This window comes from Canis lupus, chromosome 3 (assembly GCF_003254725.2).
Source record: "Canis lupus dingo isolate Sandy chromosome 3, ASM325472v2, whole genome shotgun sequence".
Lineage (NCBI taxonomy): Eukaryota > Metazoa > Chordata > Mammalia > Carnivora > Canidae > Canis > Canis lupus.
Genome location: NC_064245.1, coordinates 69810507 through 69834349, shown reverse-complemented (window position 1 = coordinate 69834349; position 23843 = coordinate 69810507). Strand labels below are relative to the sequence as shown.

The 23843-nt window shown below is 46.3% G+C and overlaps 1 protein-coding gene and 2 long non-coding RNA genes across 4 annotated transcripts; 2 read left to right on the top strand and 1 right to left on the bottom strand.

The window, feature by feature from the left end:
- Positions 1 to 848: 848 nt before the first annotated feature.
- On the top strand, positions 849 to 3496 carry LOC112653802 (uncharacterized). The gene is made up of 3 exons (XR_003132542.3): positions 849 to 1449; positions 2439 to 2471; positions 2566 to 3496. It is a non-coding gene; the product is annotated as an uncharacterized LOC112653802 (long non-coding RNA).
- A 1459-nt stretch (positions 3497 to 4955) lies between these two features.
- On the bottom strand, positions 4956 to 8293 carry LOC125754889 (uncharacterized). Its single transcript, XR_007409935.1, has 2 exons — positions 7420 to 8293; positions 4956 to 6926 (listed from the first exon to the last, which is right to left on the bottom strand). It is a non-coding gene; the product is annotated as an uncharacterized LOC125754889 (long non-coding RNA).
- Positions 8294 to 8534: 241 nt separating this feature from the next.
- On the top strand, positions 8535 to 18890 carry TMEM128 (transmembrane protein 128). Of its 2 annotated transcripts, none has more exons than XM_035714293.2 (5): positions 8535 to 8669; positions 10611 to 10749; positions 14548 to 14706; positions 17009 to 17117; positions 18303 to 18890. In XM_035714293.2, exons 1-4 carry the CDS (start codon positions 8573 to 8575, stop codon positions 17106 to 17108), a joined length of 495 nt encoding a protein of 164 aa, XP_035570186.1. In that variant the 5' UTR covers positions 8535 to 8572; the 3' UTR covers positions 17109 to 17117; positions 18303 to 18890. The 2 variants fall into 2 exon arrangements, with proteins under 2 accessions (XP_035570186.1, XP_025293843.1); XM_025438058.3 differs by having other exon boundaries at positions 8536 to 8669; positions 10608 to 10749.
- The last annotated feature ends 4953 nt before the right edge of the window (positions 18891 to 23843 follow it).

Genomic DNA, 23843 nt, shown 5'->3' with positions numbered 1-23843 from the left:
CGATTCTGAAGTAGCACTCTAGTTTATAATTCACATGTCAACATTCTCCAGGACATGGATGCAACTGTTAAATTGCCCGACAAACCTAGATAAGTTAAATTTTTAATGTAAACTTTGTACTGAAGCATCCATACAGAAAGGTAGAAAAACCTAAATGGACAGCTCAATGAGGTTCACAAAGCGCACACACCTGTGCCACGACCACCCAAGCCAACAAAGCAGACTCTGTAGCCCAAGGGCAGCCATATGCTCACTTCTGTTGGCATGCATTGGCTAGGCCAGGTTTTGAACTTCAGGTAAGTGGAATTCTATGGCATGTACCTGGCCTCTTTCACTCAACATTCGTGAGATTCACCACGTTGCTTCATAGCAGGAGTTTACACTGTCTTCATGGATGCCCAGCACTGATCTGTTCATCTGTTGATGACACGCTTGGCTTTCCCCAGGGGGGCTGGATTTCTGACGAAATCAGCGTCCTCTACAAGCCTTCTGGTGCAGGTAGGATACTTTTCCCTTTCTGCTGAGTTTGCCAATGAGAAGGACCACTGAGTCACTGACTACATTTCAACTTTAAGACATGCAGCCCATCGATTTTCCAGCGTGCTCTTACTAGTGAACACAGCCAGCTTCCGCGCGTGAGGGTAGATGAGTTTGTTTTGCCCAAAGGTACACTGAAATGCAGTGTTTCTAAATTTCCATCTCTGTATCTATCTTCTCAGAACAGCTCTGTTAATTTAGTGCTGTCAAATCATGGGGCGGGGGGTGGGATGGGAGTGGTTACCGCTTGATTACCAAGCTGTAGAAAATGGTATCTCCCAAATTTTCACAGCAGATTTGTCTTGAGTGAGGTTCAGTCAGTACAGCAATCCCCCCTCTTAAACAATGACATCTTCTTACTCTACTATTGCCCTTTTAGCATTTAAAGAAAACCAAGATCTTGTTCAGCTCACTTACTAGATTTTTGAACTTCTGTGATTTGGGGTCAGCCCTCCCTTCTAACTCTCCGTCTTGGGTACCAAGCAGTTGTATGTGCTGGTAAAAGAGAAGTTTCCTTGTTTGTGAGTGCAAAGACTCATCTAGCTTTTTTGTGATGGGATCCATGGAAGCTTTAATTTATTCCCTTTGATATAAATGATGAAACTGCCCCTTTGGTAGTTTAAACTGTTATTGCTGAGTAAACTCATATGTCAGAGTTGAAAGGTCAGACATGGCTCAGAGGTCAGGCCTTTGTTTGGCCACAGAGAAGGTATTGTGAGCTGCTGAAACCCTACCTTTGCTGCTCTGCCTTCCCAGTGACCTCAGGCCGACTTGTGTTGGAGGCTCTCGGTAGTCCATAGATTAGATTTCCCTACTGTAGATCAAAGGTGGGTAAAGCCTCAGCTCTACTGGGGAGTCTCCAGCAGCACTGCTCCTGGGACCTGGCATCAAGTTTGCATCGGGATTCTAATGGTAATGTTATAGGGCAGCTCTGCTCCGACCAATTTTATGCTAAACAGAGAGCTATTTTACAGCTAAAATTGAAATGACAATCCCTCTTCTAGGCTTCAGAAAAAAAGTTAAGGCAACAGAACTCTCTCAATGTTAAGGTGTCTGCCCCTAAAAATTGTCAGCCTCTTGGCATTTGTCACCATGCACGCAATTCTAGCTCAGGTGCTATGAGAGTGGGCATAAACTTTTATAGCACTTGGGTTATTTTTCACTTAATTTTTCCATATTTCATGATACTCCACAAACGTACCTGGTATTCCATGATCTGGGAGTAGTTTTTGATGCTGTTCAGTAGTTGAAGAGTTGGGTAGTATTTGAACAAGTTTAAGAATCATGGGTTAAGGGTGCTGGTTGTTCCAAATCATTGTCATGACGTCAGGCACTGATCTCGAGGGCTCTCTGTGCCAGGCTGTGTCCGTCCCTGGAACCAGGTCTCATTCCATCCTCATCAGAGCCCTGGTGCAGTGATTTGTGATGTGGCCTCGCAAGTGGGGGCTCTGCTCTCCACCACCAATCTCAGAAGGCTGGGATTTTCTCCCCGTGTTTTGTTTTTATAACGTGAGGTTTCCCCAGAAGTTGTGGCCATGGTATTGGGGTGATGCCCAAGGAGGGGTACAGAATCCAACTCAGTCTTGGCGAATGAGGAGTCCCCAACCAGTACAACCTTGGAATGCCTTCATTTTCCTGAGGTTGGCAGGAGGATTTCTCTATTGCTCTGTTCAAAGTGTGTGTGTTCATGGATTTGCTTTTGTGACTTTCACGACATCAGTACTCATGTTACTTCCTTAAAGGAATGACAGGCTGATTCTTACCAGCATAAAAGCGATGCCCAGTTTGCACTTCTGTACTACTGTCTGGCATGCCTAAGACTTCATGCTAGCTATAGCAACTAGATTTTATCTGGCCTATTAATGCTGGTCAATTGATGGTAATTTTCTGGTGTTCTTCAGGATTTGGAGGTCCTCCCCTGGTGCTGAGGAATGGTAAGAAATGCTATGAATGATTAGCAATGTCTGCCACGGGTCTGGGTGGGAAAAGGGCAATCAGGTCACCACATACTCCCTTCCTGGTATCTAGCTGAATGAATGAAGTGGTCCAGCACTGTGGTTCCTGCAAGAATGAGCCCTGGGTACCGACTTTTCTAGAGTGTATGTCCTGAGACATGCTGAGACATCAGAGCCGGTTTATCACGGCAGCTCAGAGCTCAGGCTCTGAAGCCAAACCTGCCTGGGTTCACGTCCACACTCCATTTCACAAGCTGTGAGGCAGCAGACAAAGACCCAAGTGATGAGGGGCCTTTTGGTTCTGACAAAATAAGGTATTTACTCAGAGATTACAATGAATCTACAAACGGATAGTTTAATCCTTATATCAAGAGACTAAATTAAAGCTTCCTCGGATTCCAGAATAACAAAGTTGCGTGCCTCAGTATCCCCATGTATGGAACAAGTCATGCTAGTGACTGGTTGCTGTGAGGATTAGTCACTCCATGTAAGGTGCTGGTCAAAAACGGCCACTGTTTCCATCAGCATCCATCCTCCTGCTGCTCCACAGCCTGACCCCTTCAAGGCTGCACTGCTAGGACCTGCTGCTGCTCCACTGGTACTGACCATGGTACTGACCACAGCCATTCCCGGGCTGCCTTTCCCTACTCTCTAGACTCCACTTCCCCGATGACCGTGGGTCCCTTTATATGGAGTCTTCCCATATATCAGGCACAGTGCTAAGCCCTTTATATCTGTATCTGTACATCTCCCAGATCTTTCAACTAATCTAGAAGGGCGATGTCACTATACCCATTTCATGGATGAGAACATGCAGAGAGCTAAAGTGACTTGCCTCAAGTCATATGAGTAGTTAGCAGAATCAGGATGTGAACTCTGGTGTCTCCTTGATATCATAGGTATCATAGGTTTTTCTCCTGGTCAAACTTTCCTTTGGTCAGGAACCCACTCCTTGTTTCCACCTGACTTAGCACTGGTGATTTAGATCATCATTATAAAGACATTTCCACGTAAAGCTTTTTTTTTTTTTTTTTTTTTAAGATTTTATTTATTCATTCACAAGCAACACAGAGAGAAAGACAGAGACACAGGAAGAGGGAGAGACAGGCTCTCTGCAAGAAGCCCAATGCGGGACCTGATCCTGGACCCCAGGATCACGCCCTGAACTGAAGGCAGATGCTCAACCACTGAGCTATCCTGGCGTCCCCCATGTAAAGCTTTTTAAACAAACTTCCAGGCCAAGGATTTCACACCGCCATCCACTATACACACAGTGTCCTCAAAGCCGAGTCTTGTGTGTGCTCCTGGAGCTACCTCACTGAGACCTGACTGAAATCCTAGTTTTGCTTTCAGTTTTGTAAAATACTTTAGAGGAATTCCACTAAGCTTCTTTAAAAACAAAAAAAACTGCTCATGTATTTTATGATTATAATAGTTATTGCTATGGTTGTCATTACTGTCATTATTATTTTGCTTAGGCTGTCTAGGGTTGGTTTTAACTGTGGTTAACTAAGTAAATTCTCCCGGTATAGCTAGTTGCCTAACAAACAGGCAGGGTAGGACTACGTCCATCTGAAGAGGATCCAAGTACAGTTGTCACGTGGTATGTCCTCAAAGTGGCTGAGCACTTCCCACCTGCCAGGATTTCCGTTCTATACTCCCCCAGGCAGGCTCATCCCAACTTTGCCTTCATCATAAGCTATGGCAAGTGAAGAAACACAAAACTAAATGAAACATAGGCATGAACATGATCAAATTTAGAAGGCAAACAGTAAAGTGACAAAAGCAAAAGTACCACAGATCTGATATTCAAAGGCTTCTCTGACTCACAAAAACAAGGAGAGAATGAAAATCCTCAAAGGAAAATGGTGTACAAACAGATGATGTGTGAAAAAAAAAAAGCTATTAATAAAGAAAATAAAATTAAAACAGGGAAATAGGATGGTTGGGTGGCTCAGTGGGTTAACTGTCCAATTCTTGATTTTGGCTCAGGTCATGACCTCAGCATCATGAGATCCAGGCCTATGTCAGGCTCAATGCTCAGTAGGGAATCTACTTGAGATTCTATCTCCCTCTGCCCCTCCCCCCCCCCCCGCATGCTAAAATAAACAAATCTTTAAAATAACTACCTAAATAAATAAAATGTCAGCAACACCCCCTAACCATTATCATTTAGGAAAAATTTACCAAAATGATAAAGCAGTTGTTGCAAATGTTGAAGACAGTTTCTCCTGCCCACTGTTGGTGGGAGCGTGAAGTCGTGCAGTCTGCCCACTTTTTCAAAGTACGGACCAAAAGCCTTCAAAAATTTGTTCATCATCTTTTTACATAGTGATCCCCATTCTGTAGCTTTCATCAGGGAAACGGACTTGTGTAGAGAGACCCGTATTTCATTGCATTGTTTATATAATTAAGACTTTTTTTTTTTAAACTGGCTTTCTTTCCGGAAGGAAGGGCAGTATCCCAAGTGACACAAGTTAACATTTATTGAGTACTTCCCATAGGCCAGACGCTTTTCTCAGAGCCCTGCATGTCTTAATTCATTCCTAGAGATGCTCACCATCTAGCTGAGCCAAGTAGCAACTATGTGCCACAGCACGAGAACAGAGTTGCACTGGTCTGGACTCAGGGTTGCAGGTAACACAAAACCAATTACATGGCATTAGTTTTTATTTTATTTATTTTTAATATTTCACTTATTTATTCGTGAGAGACACACGGAAAGAGGCAGAGAGAGAAGCAGGCTCCTTGCAGAGAGCCCAATGTGGGACTCGTTCCCGGGACTGGGATCATGCCCTGAGCCAAAGGCATAAGCTCAACCACTGAGCCACCCAGGCATCCCAATGGCATTAGTTTTTTAAAAAATGATATTTGGGGGGTTTTTTGGCTCAAAAATCGGGGACATCTCAGCAATGTATTATTAACAGCAGGTAAGACTTATTGAGGGCTTTCACTGGGTCACATGCTGTTCTAAGTGCTTTACGGGTATTAATACTTTTGATCTTTACCTAATCCTGTGAGGTAGATGCTATTTTCAACCCATTTTGCAAGTGAGATAACTAAGGCAGAAGAGCAGTTAAGTGGCTTGCCCAATGTCGAAACAGCCAGTAATTGCAGAATCAGTAATGCCAGTCAACCAGGTAGCCGGCTCCAGAGCTGACGTTCTTAACTAGGTTAACCAGGGCTTGGCTAGAGTCAGGAATTGAAATGCTACCAACAAATGTGACCTCTTGGCTTGGCTTGCATCTCAGAGCTTCCGTCCTAGGTAGGCTTCCTCCATTGAGTGTGCATGGTTGCAGCCCCAAGACCATGCTGACCTTACAGCCCCAAGACCACACTGACCATACCAACAAAGGATGTCTTCCCCAAGAGCCCCGGCCCAAGTCCCCAGGACTGCCAGGTCGGTTTGGGGCCAGTGTCTTCCCCTAGGACAGGGTCACCCTCATGAGACCTCTGCAGAACTACCAGAGAGCAGACAATGCGGACACTGTGTGTCCACAGTGACCCAGTTAATGATGGTCAAGGGTCAAGGTGAAAACCGGGTAATGGAATTCCTGCTATGTGCCAGGTGTTTGCAAGGCATTGGGGAGCTACTAAGATATGGTTGTTACCCACAATCAGGTAGGAGAGCGCAAGCAAAGGGAAATCACAAGAATCTTTTCTGGAGCCCAAGCAGAAGGGAATAAATAACTGATCAGGAGGTGAGCAGGATCTGGAAAAAGCTAAGTAGTAGTGAATAGTAACTACCTGTTTGAATGCATAGGACATGCCAGGCACTAGGCTAAGTGATTGGTACATATTTATCTTCACTCTGGTACCTTCTGTCTAATAGATAAGGAAACTGATACTTAGAACAATGAAATAACATGCCCAAGGTCCCAACACAAAGGAGCCAGGATTCAAAAATCTATAAACACCTTTGACATAACCCTGTTACTAAGAAGAGCCAGCAAAGGTCATAGTCAATTCCCCCCCCCCCCCCCCCCCCCCCCCGCCCTAAGTAACTGACATTGAAAATGAAATTCCTTGGTTGGTCGCAATCTGATATCAGGTATCTATTAAGGTACACAGAACACACAGTTAAGAACTTATTTAATTGGCCCCAGCAATGAAGATGTGGTCATTAAATTCTGGACTTTTCCCAACCTGCTTTTAAGTATCATCAATATGGTGTGCGAGTGGTGCCATTAAAAATATCAGGGGAAAAAAGGCTCAAAGGATTTCAGATCCAAATACAAAAGCCCTGAAACCATCAAAGGGGAAACCGGATCTGACCTGAACATGCTACATATGGAAACCTTGGAATCCCTGCAATGCTCTGGGGAATATTCAGTTACAAGGGAGCCCCAGCACTGACCTTTTTGCAGGGAGACAATCAACAGAACACTGTATTTGATAGGAGGAATTCACTTCCTGTTGACAAGGCTTCTAAACCTGTACAAGAGAGAGAAGAGGGGAGGGCTGAGACCTCAGTTGGCTTTGAATTGATGAACCCCGGTTATGGCGGAGTCTGAAAAGAAAAAGAAAAAAACAAAAACAAACAAAAAAGGAGGTATTGTGTAGAAAGGCCATACGATCTGCCCAGCTGTTAAATCCTTTGCTCCTACGGGTCTGCTAGAAAGGCTGAAGAAATGAAAGAACCAGCAGAAACTGGACGTTCTTCTCTTGAATATTTATGACATTTCTTCTGCAAATACTCATGACCTCTAGAAGATACCAGAGTGCCTACTAGTTCAAATTTTACTTCCTGGGTGGAGGCTTTCTGGGCTATCCACCCCTGTATTAAATCCATCTCACACTGCTCTCCCTGCCACCCACACTCGCAGCACTGCACATTGTCCTTTATTTGGTGACCCCATCACCCCAATACAGTATTTCTATTATGGCCTTGTACTGAAATGGACTCCTGCACTAGATTCTAACTCACCTCTGTCCTCAGCACTTTAACAGATAAAGCTGCTCAGAAAATGGTGACTGAATGGTGGTGGTCGTGGTGACACACGACTCTAAATTTATAAACACTGCCTACATTTATAAACACTGAACTATGCTGTAGCAGGTCTCTGAGGTTATCTTCTGTCCAGGAGCTCCTCAAGGGCAACACCATGTCTTCTTCATCTTTATCTCCATTGTTGAGCGCGGTGTCTAACAGTTTCCAGCAAATAGTAGGTGTTCAGTAAACGTTTCGGTGGTTAGGCACATTTCTCTACACGTGATGCGCAGGGCGGGTGGGGTAGGAGAGCAATTAGCAGGACTACTGATGGAGAAAAGCTTGTAAATTAGTGACAGTCTTTTTCAGTTGCTGAGCCGTGAGTGATGGGGATCAGCAGTTCTCTGGCCAAGTGCAACTTTGGCTCCCACGTCCCCAGCGGGGGCAATTTGTCACGAGTCAGAGGGAGGGGGCTGACCTGGAACACACACGGGTGCTCCCCCCTTAAATCCCACAACAGATCCAAGGTGTAGCAGGTATCCCCGCCCCCCCCCCCCCCCCGAGGTGCCGAAGACGACATCGGCCCAGCGAGGTTTATCTCCTGCCCAAGCCCCTCCAGGTCGAAGGGGCCAAGCCTGAGACTCAGGGGGCTGCAGGCACCTGGGCCCGGCCGGCGGGGCTTTCCTCCTCCTGGGGCTGCCTGCGGGCCTTTCCAGTCTGGCCGGGCGTCTCCTGCAGAGGAGGAGGACGAGGGGAGAGGCCGGGGCCCAGATGCTTTGGGCACAGGGGAGTCAGAGGAGGCCGGCGACCCCGGGGTCGCGGAGCCGCGCATCCCTGCCCGGCACACGTTAGGGGGCATCCGTAAGCTTGGTCCTTCTGAGCTTCCGTAGGTCGGAATCGACTCGGCGTCCGCGCAGCCCGGGCAGGATTAGTATCTTGAAACTCAAATCATGTCTGCGTACTCGAACCGCGCACTCGAACGCACAGGTGGCTAAGCCAACCTCATCCTACAGTCTCCCCAACACGAAGACGGCAGAACCCCCACCCTCTCACCGTAGCCGACACCGACCATCTGGGAATCCGAGGGCGGAAGTGACGGTGAAGTTCCGGTGCTCGCGTCACTTCCGCCGCGCTTCTGGGCGGCGCCAAGATGGATGCTTCACGGGCCCGGGAGCAGCTCCGGCGGCGGTACCTGTTCCCGCCGGACACCGAGGCCCCGCAGGACCGCGAGGGCTACGCCAGGCCGGGTGAGGCGCTCCCCCGGGCGCGGCCGAGGGGGGCCGGAGTCGAGGCGCCCGGAAATGGCCGGCCCCGCGGGCCTCCCGCAGCCCTGCCCTGGCTGGAGGGACCGGGGTTGGTTTTCCAAGGCTTGCCAAGTAGTTTTGCAAGTCGGGTGTTTAGCTCCCTGAGAGATCCCTGGTGATCTCTTAGCCCTGCGCATCTTCATCTCAGCTGCGCTCCGGGATTCCCAGGACAGCTGGTTTAACACCTGTTTGGTAATAGCCGTTAAAATTAAAAACAAAAACAAAAAACCAGCCGTCTGATTGCATTTATAAGAATCTACCAAAGAATCCTACTCTTACCAAAACCTGAGGACATATGTGCAAAGTGTTTAACCTCAGCGTTGCTTGTAACAGCGAACGACTGAAAACATCTCGTTGCCCGTCAGCAGAGAGCGGGCTCGGTACGTTGGGATGATTCACACGCGGCGCAGCAGGCGGACTTCTTTGTACCGCCGTGGGTGGTTTTCAGAGGGCGGCGCAGAACCAAGGATGGTATGCCACCCCTTGGGTACGAACCCAGGGACGTGTGAGGTCTGTTCAGCTGTAAATGCAGAGGATATGGAAGGATTCGTAGAAGCTGATGGGTCATTGCTTTTGGGTTGAGAAATGAGGGTCAGGGATAGGAAAAGATTTCATTTTAGATCTTTCTGTTCTGTGTGCTGTAAGTTATGTGCATTTATTACCCTTTTATTTTTTTTTACCCTTTTATTTTTTTTAAGATGTTTTTATTTATTCATAAGAGACAGAGAGAGAAAGAGAGGCAGAGACACAGGCAGAGGGAGAAGCAGGCTCCATGCAGGGAGCCCGACATGGACCTGACCCTGGGACTCTAGGATCAGGCCCCAGGCTGAAGGCAGGCGCCAAACCCGCTGAGCCACCCAGGGATCCCTATTACCCTTATTTTTTTTAAAATATTTTTTTATTTATATATTCATGATAGACACAGAGAGAGAGGCAGAGACACAGGCAGAGGGAGAAGCAGGCTCCATGCAGGGAGCCGGACATGGGACTCAATCCCGGGTCTCCAGGATCACGCCCTGGGCTGAAGGTGGCGCTAAACCGCTGAGCCACCCATGGATCCCTATTACCCTTTTAAAAATAAACAGAAAACATCATGCCCAGGCATGCTTGTTTATTCATTTCAGGCTCTGTCCCAGAATTTGCATTATAAACAGGTCTCCTGGGGACTCTGATAGTTTGCTAAAGGCTGGGGACCTCAGATGTATCCCAGTGATTCTCACAAGAACTGAGAGAGCGGGCATGGGCATGTCACTCATCTGGGGAACTTATTAGAAATGACGCATTAGACCCAACCCCAGCCACCTTATCTTTCAGATTAGGTCTCATATGGAAGAAATTTGATTTGTCCATTACCTGTCTAGACAGTACTGTGCTGAGACTAGACCTCCACTGTGCCCTTGCCACTTTTGAGCTGCTGCAAAAGGTTGTGTTTGTTTGCAATAATTGAACTACATAGTTAAAAGTAGTATTTTGGGGGTAATTACAAGTCCATCTTGTGCTGTAATGTCTGCTGTCCGCATTTTTCTTAATTAACAAGACTAATTGCTCTCCTAGGCGATATATGAAACATAAAAACTAAAATTCCTACACTGCCAGATGGTGTCATTCTTTCCAAAAGATGATAATAATTATGAATTTGATTTTAAAATATGTTTAGGGGGGAAAAGTTGCCTATATTGAACATGTTTTATAGCAGGATCCTACTAATTCTGCATTTATAAACCTATTTTGGTGGTTGTACGGAAGAAAGTGGTACTCTAATTGGAAAGAATCTGGTTTTTGGAGAGCTCCAGGAAATTAATTTATCTGGCTGAAAATAGATGTTCTTTTTCCTCATAAATCTATGGTGACTTGATAAGTTGAAATCTCTCTTATTTGCAGAAGCCTCTACAGCTGTTGAGAAAAAGGAGAAACCTCTTCCAAGACTTAATATCCATTCTGGATTCTGGATTTTGGCATCCATCGTTGTGACCTACTATGTTGACTTCTTTAAAACCATTAAAGAAAACTTTCACACTAGCAGGTGAGAAAACTTTATTGCTTAGCTTTGTAAAATTAAGCATCACCATCTTATTTTTCATGTTCTGTTTTGTCAATTGAATTCTACAAATGCCTAGAAAGCTCTTACTTCCTGCCAGGTGCCATGTTGGATGTGCTAGTGATACAAAGGTTGAAGAAGAGAGTGTGTGCTTTGGACATGAACAGCAGAACAGATGGGCCTGGAAAGTATTTCAGCATGCCTTTCAGCACATGTATGTTGTAAGACGGCAGACGTAGTGAATTTAAGAAGAATCTAATCCATTTGTAAAAGGTGGAAGAAGAAAGATTCTGCTGAGGTCTCTCTGAAGATAAAGTGCAGGAGCACTGGGAGGAGGGCGTGAGGACCATGGTGGGTGAGAACCAGGTCAGAGGTTGTTTTCAGAGAGCAGTTACAGCTAACAAGGTAAGGGGAGTGATTGAATTAGAGTTGACGTCACTTGAGGGGGGAGTTGGGAGCTGAGGCTGGATGTCAAATCGTCTCATTCAAGAGGATAGGGATCTCTTGATATAATCTCAGGAGCTGACATGGGAGACAAGGTTGTGAATCAGACCTGAGTCCTCACTGAACATTGGAGAGTGTTCTGGAGCCCCTGCCCCATAACAGAAAAAAGGAGAGAGGTTGGTGAGCAGTGGAGCAGGCATAGGGAGGGGTGGTGGTTTGCATAGGGTATGAACACAGTTGTTTGCAAAGAGCAGCCGGGCTAGAAAGGTGTAGCTAGAACTCTCTGATTCCGTGTTATCTTCTCTTCAGAAGCCTTCAGGAAGAGCAGTGACCACTGGCGAGAGAGTCAGGAGGTGCACGAAGCATGCAGTTAGGAGAAAGGAAGCATATGGGACTTTATTTAAACTGTTGGAGGGAAAAAGCTTGGGCCTCTCTTTCCTCATTCCCATGAGCTGGAGCTTTCCTCAAACACTCCTATTATCCTGCCCTTTGCCCTCCTTGCTCCTTCCCTGACCGAGTCCAGGATGAAGAACCAGGCACATGTCGCTCAGCTCCTTCTTTCTCTTGGGAGCCAGTTGCCCATTGGAAGCACAGATTCCTGTCTGCTTTTCTCTGCCATCATTTATGGGAGCAGCCCCCAGATGAGAGGGTCTCTAGGTATTCCTGACAACTTGGAGCCTGGCAAGTATGTCTGGTCACCAGAGCTACCTTCTTGTGCTCCCATCTGTGAAAAAAGCTGACAGTTGACCTCATTAGCCTAATTCCTTCTTGTCCCTCAGTTGGTTTAGAACCTGGGCTGGGAAAAGAGAGAGTGTTTACTTTGCACACTACCAGGGGCAGCTGTCTCTTTGTTATTCAGATATGTCATGAGAGTCTGAGATGTGTTTGGCTGTGGTGACAGCAATGAATGAGGCACATTTCTAGCCTCTCACTGTCTCTTCTAGTCCAAGACTGATAAATCAGTCATGTGACATGTGCTGTGTAAGTTTATGCACAGGATTTACCTCTTTGTCTCCTTATATTAAGTATTCTCACTAGTTTAAGGAAATGGTGAGCTGAGGGATAATTTGTTACAATAAAAGATGTTGGGGGCAGCTGCAGGAGTAAGTGGAGTGCCCAGGGGCACACGCTGTCATGTGGCAGAGCCAGGACTCAGAATCTGGACGGAGGGCTGTGGAGCAAGAGAAGGAAGTGGAAGTCACAGGCCTGGCCTGAAAAAAATGTCCTCTTAGAGAAAAGCATGAGCAGACACTCAAAGGCTGAGGATTTTGAGTAGCACTGTATTCTTCCCGAGGGCCTCAGTAAGCAGTGAGGAGTTTGAGCAGTCCTGGGATGAGAGCAGTACCCAAGAGGGAGTATAGGCCACAATCTGCTCTCTGCAAACGGCTTATTTCTCTAATACCTGAGGTGATTTCTTATTACTTGTCCTGCTGTTAGCCCAAGTTCAGAAGCTCGAGGCTTTAGGGTTTTTAAATCTATGCAAGCTTAGGGGCGCCTGGATGACTCAGTCAGTGGAGTTTTGATTTTGGTTCGGGTCATGATCTCAGGGTCGTAAGATCGAGTCCCACATCAGCCTATGTGCTGAGCATGGAGCTCGCTTAAGATTCTCTCTGCTCCCCTAACCCCTACTTAAAAAAAAAAAAAAAGATTAAATCTATGCAAGGTTGTAAGACTGTGTTCAAAGACAGGAGAGACGGGTCAACATTAAAGCGGATCATCACCATGCTTTGGAAATCTCCATTTTTAGGAAATTGCTGGTTGTGTGTAGGGACTGGAGAGCTGATTAAACTACAACAAAAATTACCGTCGCAGTTGCCCAGGCAACTTCCTCAGAGCCACCACGCCACAATTTGGGAAACCAGGGCAAGTTAGCTTCCTTTGGGACTGTTGCAGTGACTCATACACAGCCAGGGTTGAGGGCCACTGACCTGCAGTATTGTTTCGGTTTAGGCAGGTTCTTCAACTGTGTCTGTCTGCTACCAAATCTGGACTCTGTGGCCACACTAGGATTCTGTGTGATTTTAAATACGGATGAACAGAAGGATTCTGACCAAGCAAGGAGGTCACTGTAACTCTGGCACAGTGTTCCTCAGCCTTTGTTAGCATGTCCTAAGGAGGCTTTGCAAGCCATGTTATTCCTAATCACTCCCTTATCTACTGTGTGAATATCTGTGCTTTGTACACGCAGAAGGAGTAAGATTATGTCTTCACTCTGGGGGCAATATCACCCCTGTTGAGAATGTACACTGTGGCAGAAGAGAGGTCTTTGAAGGCCTCTTTGAAGAGGATCATGAAAAATTTTTTTTTCATAGATCACCCCAGTGGAATGATACTTATTGCTCCTGGGCATTAACTGTGTGGGAAGTGCTTTTCTGAGCAACTGTGTGATTCTCACAGTGATTCTGTAAGTGTTGGTGACATTTCCAAAGGACTGTGAGGGTAAGGAATTGTCCCAGAGTCACAAGGCTAGTCATGCTGAAGCTAAGATCCAAAGCCAGACCGGCACATGTGAAAGGCCCTGCTTTAATTGCCATGCTCTCCTGTCTCTCATAATTAATCCCAGAACTTGGCATCCTTCAATGCCTTCAAGGAATCTGGAATCTTGCATTGGTTGGATGTGTATTCAGCGGCTGTGTGACTTGACTGTTCCAGCCCCCGTGACCCATCTTGTCCACATGGAACACTGGCCTTCTCCCAAAGGAGAAGGGAAAGATAATGGGGGCTGGGAATGTTGGCGGATGGAGAGGGCTTTGTTCCCCAAATCTGGCCTTGTCCCCTGACAGCAGGGGCCCAGGAGGCCACCTTCACATGCAGAGTCTCGGGTCTTGGGTAGAATTAGAAGTGAGAAAAAAGACACTGCCCCTCAAGAGGAGGATTGGAGCCCTTTCTCAAAATGGGTGTGTCTCCCTCAGCAATCTCTTCTGAGAGGCAGTTTGAAGAAACCATTTTCCACATCGATTGTCAGTACTCCCAGAAACCCTCCCTGACTTGGAGGTGTTCGCAGTACCTGTTTCTTACTCTCACATTCAGATCTTCAGAAAGAGACCAAGCTGCGGCGTGTCCTGTATCATTAAGGAAGACACATAGCCTTGAGCGCACTTGTGCTCTGGGTGGTGGTTTTGGAGTGTGTGCAGCACACGTGTGTTGAAGGCCCTGCTTTCTTCTGCTGTGTCTGCTGGCCTCCTCTTGTCTCACTCCACCTCTCTTTAGACAGAGGCCTTCTGAAAGCTGGGATTGAGGAGCTGTGGAAATTGATTTTTAGGCTCTCAGTGAAAACGTTTAAGACACTTGCTGACTTGCTCAGTGCTGTCAACCCTCCTGTCGCTTTTGTCTCTGCAGTTGGTTTGTCGTGGGCGGTGCCCTGCTGCTTATCAGTCTGTCGATCGCATGTTACTGCATCCTCTACCTGGAGTGGTGTTGTGGAATTGAAGATTATGATGTCAAGTATCCCACCTTGATACCCGTTACAACTGCTACTTTCATTGCGGCTGGAATTTGGTAAGTTAACTTTGAAATGACTAATAGGAATGAAACGTTTTTTGATTGGGTACTGATGTATATGGTACAAAACTCAATGAAAAGGAATAATGAGAAAATGGCCTCCCATCATTGCTGGTCTTGGAGTTCCTTTCCAGTAGGTTCTTTATGTATTTAACTATTTAAAATACAAATGGTGACACGCTGTGTGTATTTCGGATATTTTGCTTTTTCAGTCATTTTCAGTGTGAAATATAATACATACAGAAAGTGGAAAAACCTAAGTTGTGGAGCTGAACAAGTTAAGAGAAACATTGGCAAGAGCCCACCCAGGTCAAGGAGAACAGTGCCAGCCCCAGAATCCCTTTATGTCCCCCTCTCTCCGCCACCTCTCCAGGCACCGTCCTTCCTGCCCAGGGACAGACACTGCTCTGACCTGTGTGGGATTTGCTTTCTTTTGCATCTCTCTCTTTCTTTTTTTTTTTTTTTTTCAAGATTTTATTTATTTATTCATGAGAGACAGAGAGAGAGAGAGAGGCAGAGACACAGGCAGAGGGAGAAGCAGGCTCCCTGCAGGAAAGCCCGATGTGGGACTTGATCCCAGGACCCCCGGATCACAACCTGAGCCAAAGGCGGATGCTCAACCACTGAGCCACCCAGATGCCCCTTTTTTGCATCTCTTAAATACTGTTTTTGTTTTGTCTAGTTTTTTGAGCTTTCTAGAAATGGATTCATGTATTATGTATTCATTTACATTTGGCTGTTTACACATTTTGTGTGCTGTTTATTACTCTCATGCTCAAAACTTTAGAAACAAGTAGAAAGCTGCTGTCTTTCCTGTATCGTGAAAGAAAAACCCATTGCCATGAGTGGAGCTGCAGTTGGGACCATGCTTCATAGAGAGTGTGCAGAGCCTCACCTTTGTTCTTGCTGCTGCCTCAGTCTCATCCTATCTCACCCCATCCTTCGTTAGATCTGCTTTGTGTATCACTGCTGCTCATTGCTGGTTAGCATCTCGGCCTATCACCGAATCCCTGTTTCCAGTTTGGTGGTGTTTTTAATGATGCTTTTAACATTCTGGAATATGAGTCTGGTGCGCATGTGCACACGTGTCTCCTGGGTGTTTATTCAATGAAAAATACTGATTTGTTTTAATATGTATAGAAGTATACTTGTTCTCTGAAGAAAAATCTATTAATTACAGAAAAACACAAAGGAAATAAATCAGCATGATCCTACCAGCCAGAGAGAAAAACTATTCTTTATGTGTTGTCTATATTCCTATAGCTTTTTTCCTTTTTCTATGCTAATTGAATTTTGATTTTGGAAAAACCATATACTTTTGTACATACTCAGTTTAAATGCATGTTTTTTATGATGAATTTTCTGTAGTTGAAGTTTAAGGGTAATTGACATGTATTACCTTGTGATGTGGATGTTACCCTTCAGTGGCGTGGGTGGCCAGGTGTTCTGTTTTACATTGTAAGAGCAAGATCACCCCAAATATGTTAGTTTTTAGAATAGTAGGATTATAGTTGTTTAAAGTCCTGCTTATCAAACTGTTACATAATAAAACCTTGATTTAATTGACTATAGTTTTTTCTAATTAACTTCTGCTCTTAGAAATTCAGTCCATAAAAAAATCATTTGCACTTAGAAGCTATCTTATTTTTACCTAGGTGACCGGAATAGTGTTTTTCTCAATAGGAAATTTAATAGCAACTTATAAGTGATTACTTTTTTTCGTTCTGTTTTTCTTTTTTTTTAAGATCTTATTTATTTATTTGAGAGAGAGGGTGAGCCGAGAGAGAGAGAGCAAACATGAATGGGGGGGAAAAGGCAGAGGGAGAGGGGAAAGCAGACTCCCCATTGAGGTGGGAGCCCGATGTGGGGGCTCGATCCCGGGACTCTGAGATCATGACCTGAACCAAAGGCAGATGCTTTATTTTTCTAATAAAAAAATATTTGAAACTGTCTTGACCATGATCGTTTGATGGCTTGTGGATCGTAAAAGCAGGCTGTAGCCATTATAATTCCTGCTCTATCAGATGCTGACTTTTAGACACTTGGGTTCCTCTTGGGCCCACTCTCATGGGAGGACCTCTACCCACTCCAGCTCCCAGTGCTTTTGGAAGAGTTTGTGATATTTCCAGTGTCGGCTAAATCACATCTCTGAGAAACGTGTCATACGTATAAAGTTGCTGGTTAAGTGAACTTCCCCAAACCGAGTCAACAGTGGGTTCTCTAAATCTAGACTCCACAGCAGGATATGTGTATAGATTGTAGCTGGAGTTGCCCACCATGTGTGCTTTGTCCTTTTCAGCTTCAACGTTGCTTTGTGGCACGTGTGGTCCTTCCTCACACCGTTGCTGTTGTTCACACAGTTCATGGGGGTTGTGATGCTCATCTCACTCCTTGGATGATTTCTAAAGGTAGGAGCTCTGGAATGGCATGTCTCATATTGAACGCATTGGAACAGCATCTTCTATGACAATTTTCAGGTGCAGGCCAACTTGTCGACTATTCATTCACTGAACTCAGACAAAAGGGATTGCGACCCCTTCCCTTTTGCATAAATTCTTTCTCTATGCCTGCTTCTTAGGCAAGGCACCCGCCATTCAGAGACGTCATTGAGACAGGGTTCGCACCTTCCAGAACAGAGAAGTTCACACAGTAGATCATTTTTTCCTGAAGTCAGCCTCCCTCACCTAATACATACATGGTGACAGGCTAGATTGCTCTGATGGAATGGGAGCATAGAGAGAACAGGCACTCTAACCTACTCTGGCTGCCTCGTAACAGATGACACATCAACCTTTTCCTTTTGTATTACTTACAGAATTTCTTCTTCCCCGCAGACAACTGCCCCCCCTGGACCCCTGCCTTTCACAGTAGGGTCTGTTTCCTGAGTGTCACATGACTCATTTGTCACATAAATACGTGTTGAGAGCTCTCCCTCTAGGTGCTGGGGACATGGCAAAAAGGACCAAGACAGCCACTACTTTCATGTCACTTACTTCAGGGCTTGGAGGAAATCTATTTCATACTTAGTTTACAGGCCTGAAAACAGGCCCAAAGAAGTAGACGCTAATATACTTAGGGTGCTAGAAAATAAATAGTTGGGGTGCTAGAAAACTGACTTCAGCTTGTTAGCTGTTAGCATGTGCTCCCTCTGGAGTTTTAAAGGAGAGTCACTGTGCCCATATAGAGGAGAAACAGACATAAACTCATTGCTGCCAGGCTGCAGGGGGTCACTGGCATGTCCCTGACCGCACTGTGGGGAGAGTCCCCTGCACACACTGTGGTATGTCTGGGGCCCTCGGCGTCGCACTAGCCCTTTCTCCCAGTTCAAGTCTGTCGTCACAAGAAGTCACCTATTCCTACCACGTGTCCTGCCTCTCCCCTTCCCCCTGAAGTCATTACATTTTTGGTCGTTCAGTTTTGACTTCTTACACATGTTCATGAGTTTTTGATGTACTGCTGATGTGAATTTACATCTGGTAATGGAGAGCCAGAGTTGTTGTAGGCCTGTGGGCTAAACTGTGCTTTTTAACAGTAAATCCAGCAGCAGAAGGTAGAATGTCTCACTTAGGATGTCACTGTTGATTTTCTTTCAGGTTTAGACCTTCAGGCTGCTGGAAGCATCACAGACTTAATGGAAACGCTAAAGTGTGTCTATCTAGGAAGTGAGTGGTTTCCTTGGAAAAAGTAAACTTTGCAGTGTGGTTGAAATCAGAATAAATTCAAGTTCATTTGCCTTTCCTTAAACTCAAGTAATTGAATCAAATTCAAATTCTGTTTAAAACAGAAGTAATTAGTTTGCATTGTTGATCAGTTTGAATCGTTGGAGCAAGCAGTGGTGTAAACATTTTGGCTGAGTTTCATTATAGATACATGATGTCCTCCCCAAATTGCAGATAAAATGTTCACTCTTTGGTTGTATATGATCATTGGGTGTATATAAAGGAATGATCATGTCCTGTGCCTTTAACCCAGCTTCAGCAATTAATATAGATCTCATTTTTATAATAGTTTTGTTAGGTGAGAGGACCAATTGAAAGCATTTTGTGTATTCCTGTCACTTTAGATTTTATCACGTGTAAATTATTGGGTTTCTAGCATTTGTTTAACATAAGCACTTTTAATCATTTTTAAGTATGTGTAATTTTTTCCTTGACATTTAAATAAAGTATTTTTATAACTCTTGTGGGTTTTGTTACTACAGATTTTGGAAAGTTTGTTTTCAGCTATTAACACTTCAAGTTAACTAGAGGAATAGGGCTCCTTCTTAGAGAAGTCTGCTCTGCTCTTCAAAGACCTCGGGAAGACAGTATTTGCGCCTACAAATGCAAATACGTTCATATGAAACCCAAATATCACAGGCCTGGTGTTGATCTTCACCCCACCCCCTCAGAAGGGGCTTCAGCTGATGATGGGGTATTCAGTTACCACTTGGCTCTGGCTTGGATCCCACCCTGCACCTGCCATTACCAGACCTTGAGTAGTAATCTTTCTCCCAACTGTGAAGTGGGAACGCTCTCTGTTCTGTAGGGTTGTGGCTAATAGGAATAATGCTTACAAGACACCTGTTACAGTGCCTGGGACACAGTAGGCACTCATTCCATTGATGGTAATTGAAAAGGAATGAAAGACCAAGTAGATTCAGGATCAGGAATGGGGAAAGGCGGGCATGATCAATGAGCAGAATCAAGCCCACTCTGGGCACACACACGTGAGAGTTTCATGACAAGTCAGGAACAAGGTCAGACAGGTCAGAGTCAGGTAGTCATGTCAGTCAGTGACATGGGGGGGTCCCGTGCAGAGTTGAGGTTGCAAACCCTAGAAGTTGGGATGAGAGTGAGTAAGGAACCGGCAGGGCTAGGTAGTGGAAGATAGGTAAGGGGCTAAGTGATCCAGCTCCCCCAAAATCCCCAGAAATGTCTGAGGTATAAGGAAACCAGAGATAAGGAGACAGAACCAGACCACCTCGTTTGTCTTAAGCCTCAGAGATGAGATATTCAAAGAAGTAATCATGCTGCTATCAGTGGTCATGTCAAGAAGATGTAAGTTCTCTGGTCAGTTTTCTATAAAACCCTGACCATAAAAGCCCGCAGTGGCAACTCACTCGGGACCCCTCTCTCTAGAGAGCTTTTTCTTTCTGTTCTCACCTCCACTTAATAAACTTTCACTTTACTTCACCCTTTTTGTGTCCATGAGAGTCATTCTTTGACTCAGTGAGACAAGAACCCGGTAACAAGAGCATTGGTTCTGACCCACTGGAGGGGTCTGGGACAGAGCCCACAAACTTGATATCTGGCTAGAGTCTGCAAGAAAACACCTATCCTCCCTCCATCCCCCACCCCCACCCCAAACCCCATCTTTTATTGCAGAGTGTAGATCTACTGTTTGGATAGAAATCTAAGGCTGGGATTTTCTGTATGTAGTTTGTTAAAACCCAGTCGGCAAAATGCTGGTGGTGTGGCCCACTAAGATGGTAAGATGACCCTGTTAGTTGCAAAGAGACAGTTTAATAATTTTAAAACTGGATCATGCCTGGTCCCTGTTTCTGTTAAATAACTGCCATGTTATGTTATCTGTGGGTCTTTGCCTGTTAGTATAACTTCTAAATAAAGAAAAATGCTATCAGGCCATCCTGACAGTGCTTCCAAACAAGCCTGTGGGAGAGCACTGCTCTGCAGGGTAAAGAGTAAATCAACACTTGCAAGTCTCTACCATGAAGGCCAGGGATATGATAGAAGCATGTGTGTGCTCTTAAAAATATCCCTGACTCTTTGGGGCGCCTGAGTGGCTCGGTTGAGCTTCTGACTCTTGGTTTCATGGGCCTCTTGCTTTGAGCTCAGGTCCTGATCTCAGGGTCATGAGATAGAGCCCCGTGTCCAGCTCTGCACAGAGTCTGTTTATTGCCCCTCACCCCCAATAGATACGATCTTCCAAAAACTTTTTTGAAAAAATGTCCCTGACTGACCATCCCAAGTGTCAAGTCCAAGTTTTCTCCCGGCCTGCACGCTAGTTGCCCAGGCCTGCTGCTCAAGGGTTGTGGTTCGGGTGGTGAGCAAGGCTATTCTGTGTGAAGGGTCCTGCGGGTCATCCTAACGTCAGGCCTGGGTCAGGAGCTCTCCTGGTCCAGTGAGTTTGGGGAGAGACCTCTCAGCACAAACAGGGAATGTAGAGATAACAGAATCTAACTGCTCACTAGGATAAAAACCAGACTGAGACTCCTCCCCGGCCCCTCCTCAACCCCACAATCTATGTCTGGGACCCAGCTTGGGGGATTGAAGCCTTGCTAGGAGACTAGCAGGAGTTAAGACCCTGGCTCTGTCGGGGCCCTTGGGTTTTATGCACCATAAAAAAGGTTTCTTTAGCCAGAGAGGCAATGGAAGGGACTGGGGAGAGCTGAACAGCCGTGTCTCTGCAAGTGGGCTCCTAGCTTAGGGGGAGCGGCTGGGGCTGGGTGATGAGTGATTCGGTGCTGTCCACAGCTGCCCCAGTCGGGATAAATGCCGTCCACATAAAGAGGGTTTTTTTTTTTTTTTTTCCGTTTGTTTAAAGATTTTATCCATCTATTAGAGCACAGCCATGTGCACAAGTTGGCAGGGGGAGGGGCAGAGAGAGAGGCAGACTCCCCGCTGAGCAGGGAGCCCTACGTGGGGCTTGATCCCAGGACTCTGAGGTCCTGACCTGAGCCAAAGGCAGATGCATCACCTACTGAGCCACCCAGGCACCCCAAATGCCCTCTACTTAAAAACAGTTTTTTTGAAAGACTGATTCCGTTCCATATTCCTTGAGGTGGGAAAGAGTTTGGTGGATTCTAGGAACATGGAATTCCTAAAAATAACTCCGTGAAACAGCGGCAGGAGTATTTGGCACACTGAGGTCTGATTCCAAAGGTGAGCGTTGCAGGTTCTGGGCTGAGCATGGTGGGGAGTTGAGAGCAGAGCTGGCCAGGGACTGGCGCTAAGCCGACTGCGAAGCCCTCCTCCCCTGAGTCTCAGACTCCGCTGCCCACATGGAGGACCACGATTTCCCCCGTTCAGGTGGAAGGGGGCCTCCGCGGCTGCTCCATCAAGCAGCGTGAGCAACTAGCTTTTCATGTTAGCTGCAGCCTTTGCAAACCTTTTAATAAACCTCACTTAGGGCATATCCGTGGTGCCTTGAGATGCATCATTCCCATGTGCACACAGATCTGTTGTCCCGTTTCCCTTCTTTGAATGCACACCCCGAGTCAGGTTCCCTCATGCTCCTCCAATTATGGACCATTTGCTTTGGTCTCCCTCACAGCACAACGCCATCGAAGGGCTCCCTGTGCTCACAATCTCCAGCTGTGCTTCTTCTTTTAAAAAGTATGAGATATGTTTGTAAAGGAGGATATTTAATGTTCCCTGTGTTTACAATAAAAAAGAGTCTAAAAGGACCTCAGGGTCTGGGTCCCACCTGGCCCACGCGCCCCCAGTGGCAGGAGTGACCCGCAGTCCAGCCACTGCTTCCCCGCTGCCCCCTCCCTCACCTGAGCACCATGTCTCTCCCAAGGCCATCCAGACTCTTCTCATAACCCCTTTGTCCTTGTCACGGTGGCCAGTACTAAAGACCTGCGACTCCTGGGGCACATCTCATCTCCGCACACATCTGTATGTTCTGGTTGTCTACACCTGCGTGACGAACCACACTACACGGGCTTAAAACCACTACCACCACTGTTATTTTGCTCATGAGTCTGAAGTTCGAACAGGAATTTGCAGGAACAGCTTGTTTCCACTCCACATGGGGCAACTCGACTGGCTGGCTGGACGGTGCCCGTCCAAGAGGATTCACTCGGGGCTGGTGAGGGCGCTGGCTGCGATTTCTCTCCGCATGGGCCCCCCCATGGGGCAGCAGGACCTTCCCCCCTGCAGAGGCTCTCTGATCCAAAGGGGAGCTTCGGTATTAATTTTCAGTTGCTGCTGTAACAGATTGCCACAAACAGCAGCTAAAAACAACAGAAATTGATTGTCATACAGTTCTGTAGTTTGAGGTCTGGTATGGGTCTCATGGGGCTAAAATCAAGGTGTTGGCGGGGCTGTGGTCCTTCCCAGAGGTTCCAGGGGGGAGAATCTATTTCCTGTACTTTCAGGTCGTTAGCAGAGCTCAATTCCTTGCAGTCTCAGGACTGAGCTCCCCATTCTGAGCTGGCTGTCAGTGAGGCCGGTCCCAGCTTCTAGAGGCACCTGCATTTCTTGCTTCATGGTGCTCTTCCTCCATCTGAAAGCCTCACATCCCTCCGTCGTCCTGACTTCCTCTTCCACCCTCCCCTCTGCTGAAGGGCCGCTGTGATTACACCAGGCTCACCTGGGCAACCCCAGATACACTTCCTATTTTAAAGCCCTTAACTCATCTTTAGCGTTCCTCTGGCCATATCATGCAACATTTTTGGTAGCTTCCAGGAGCAGGGTGTGGACCTCTTTGGGAGCATCCCTCTGCTCACCACTGTGTCCCAGAGACAGGAGATGGAAGCTTCCACTTAAAGCTTGGGCTCAGAAACCGCAAGTAGTCGCAGACTCCAAGTCCAAGGGGACATAGTTTCCCCCATCCTAAAGGAGGAGGGTCAAGGAAGGTGTGGGCCATGTTTTAAAATTATGAGTCTTGGGGACACCTGGGTGGCTCAGCGGTTGAGCTCCTGCCTTCAGTCCAGGGCGTGATCCTGGAGACCTGGGATCGAGTCCCACATCGGGCTCCCTGCATGGAGCCTGCTTCTTCCTCTGTCTGTGTCTCTGCCTCTCTCTGTGTGTCTCTCATGAATAAATAAATAGAATCTTAAAAAGAAAAAACTTTAAAATTACCAATCTTGGGACACCTGGGTGGCTCAGTGGCTGAATGTCTGCATTTGGCTCAGGTCATGATCCTGGGGTCCTGGAATTGAGTCCCACATCAGGGTCCCTGCAGGGGGCCTGCTTCTCCCTCTACTTGTGTCTCTACTTCTCTCTCTGTGTGTGTCTCTCATGAATAATTAAATAAAATCTTAAAAAAATAAAATTGCCAGTCTCTGGCTACAAATTCTCTGCATTCCTCCCCCATGCAAAAGCCAGCCATCCCGGGAAGCCTCATCTCATGACAGCACCAGGCACAGGCTTGGGCTCCAGGATCACATCGTCTAAATCAATACA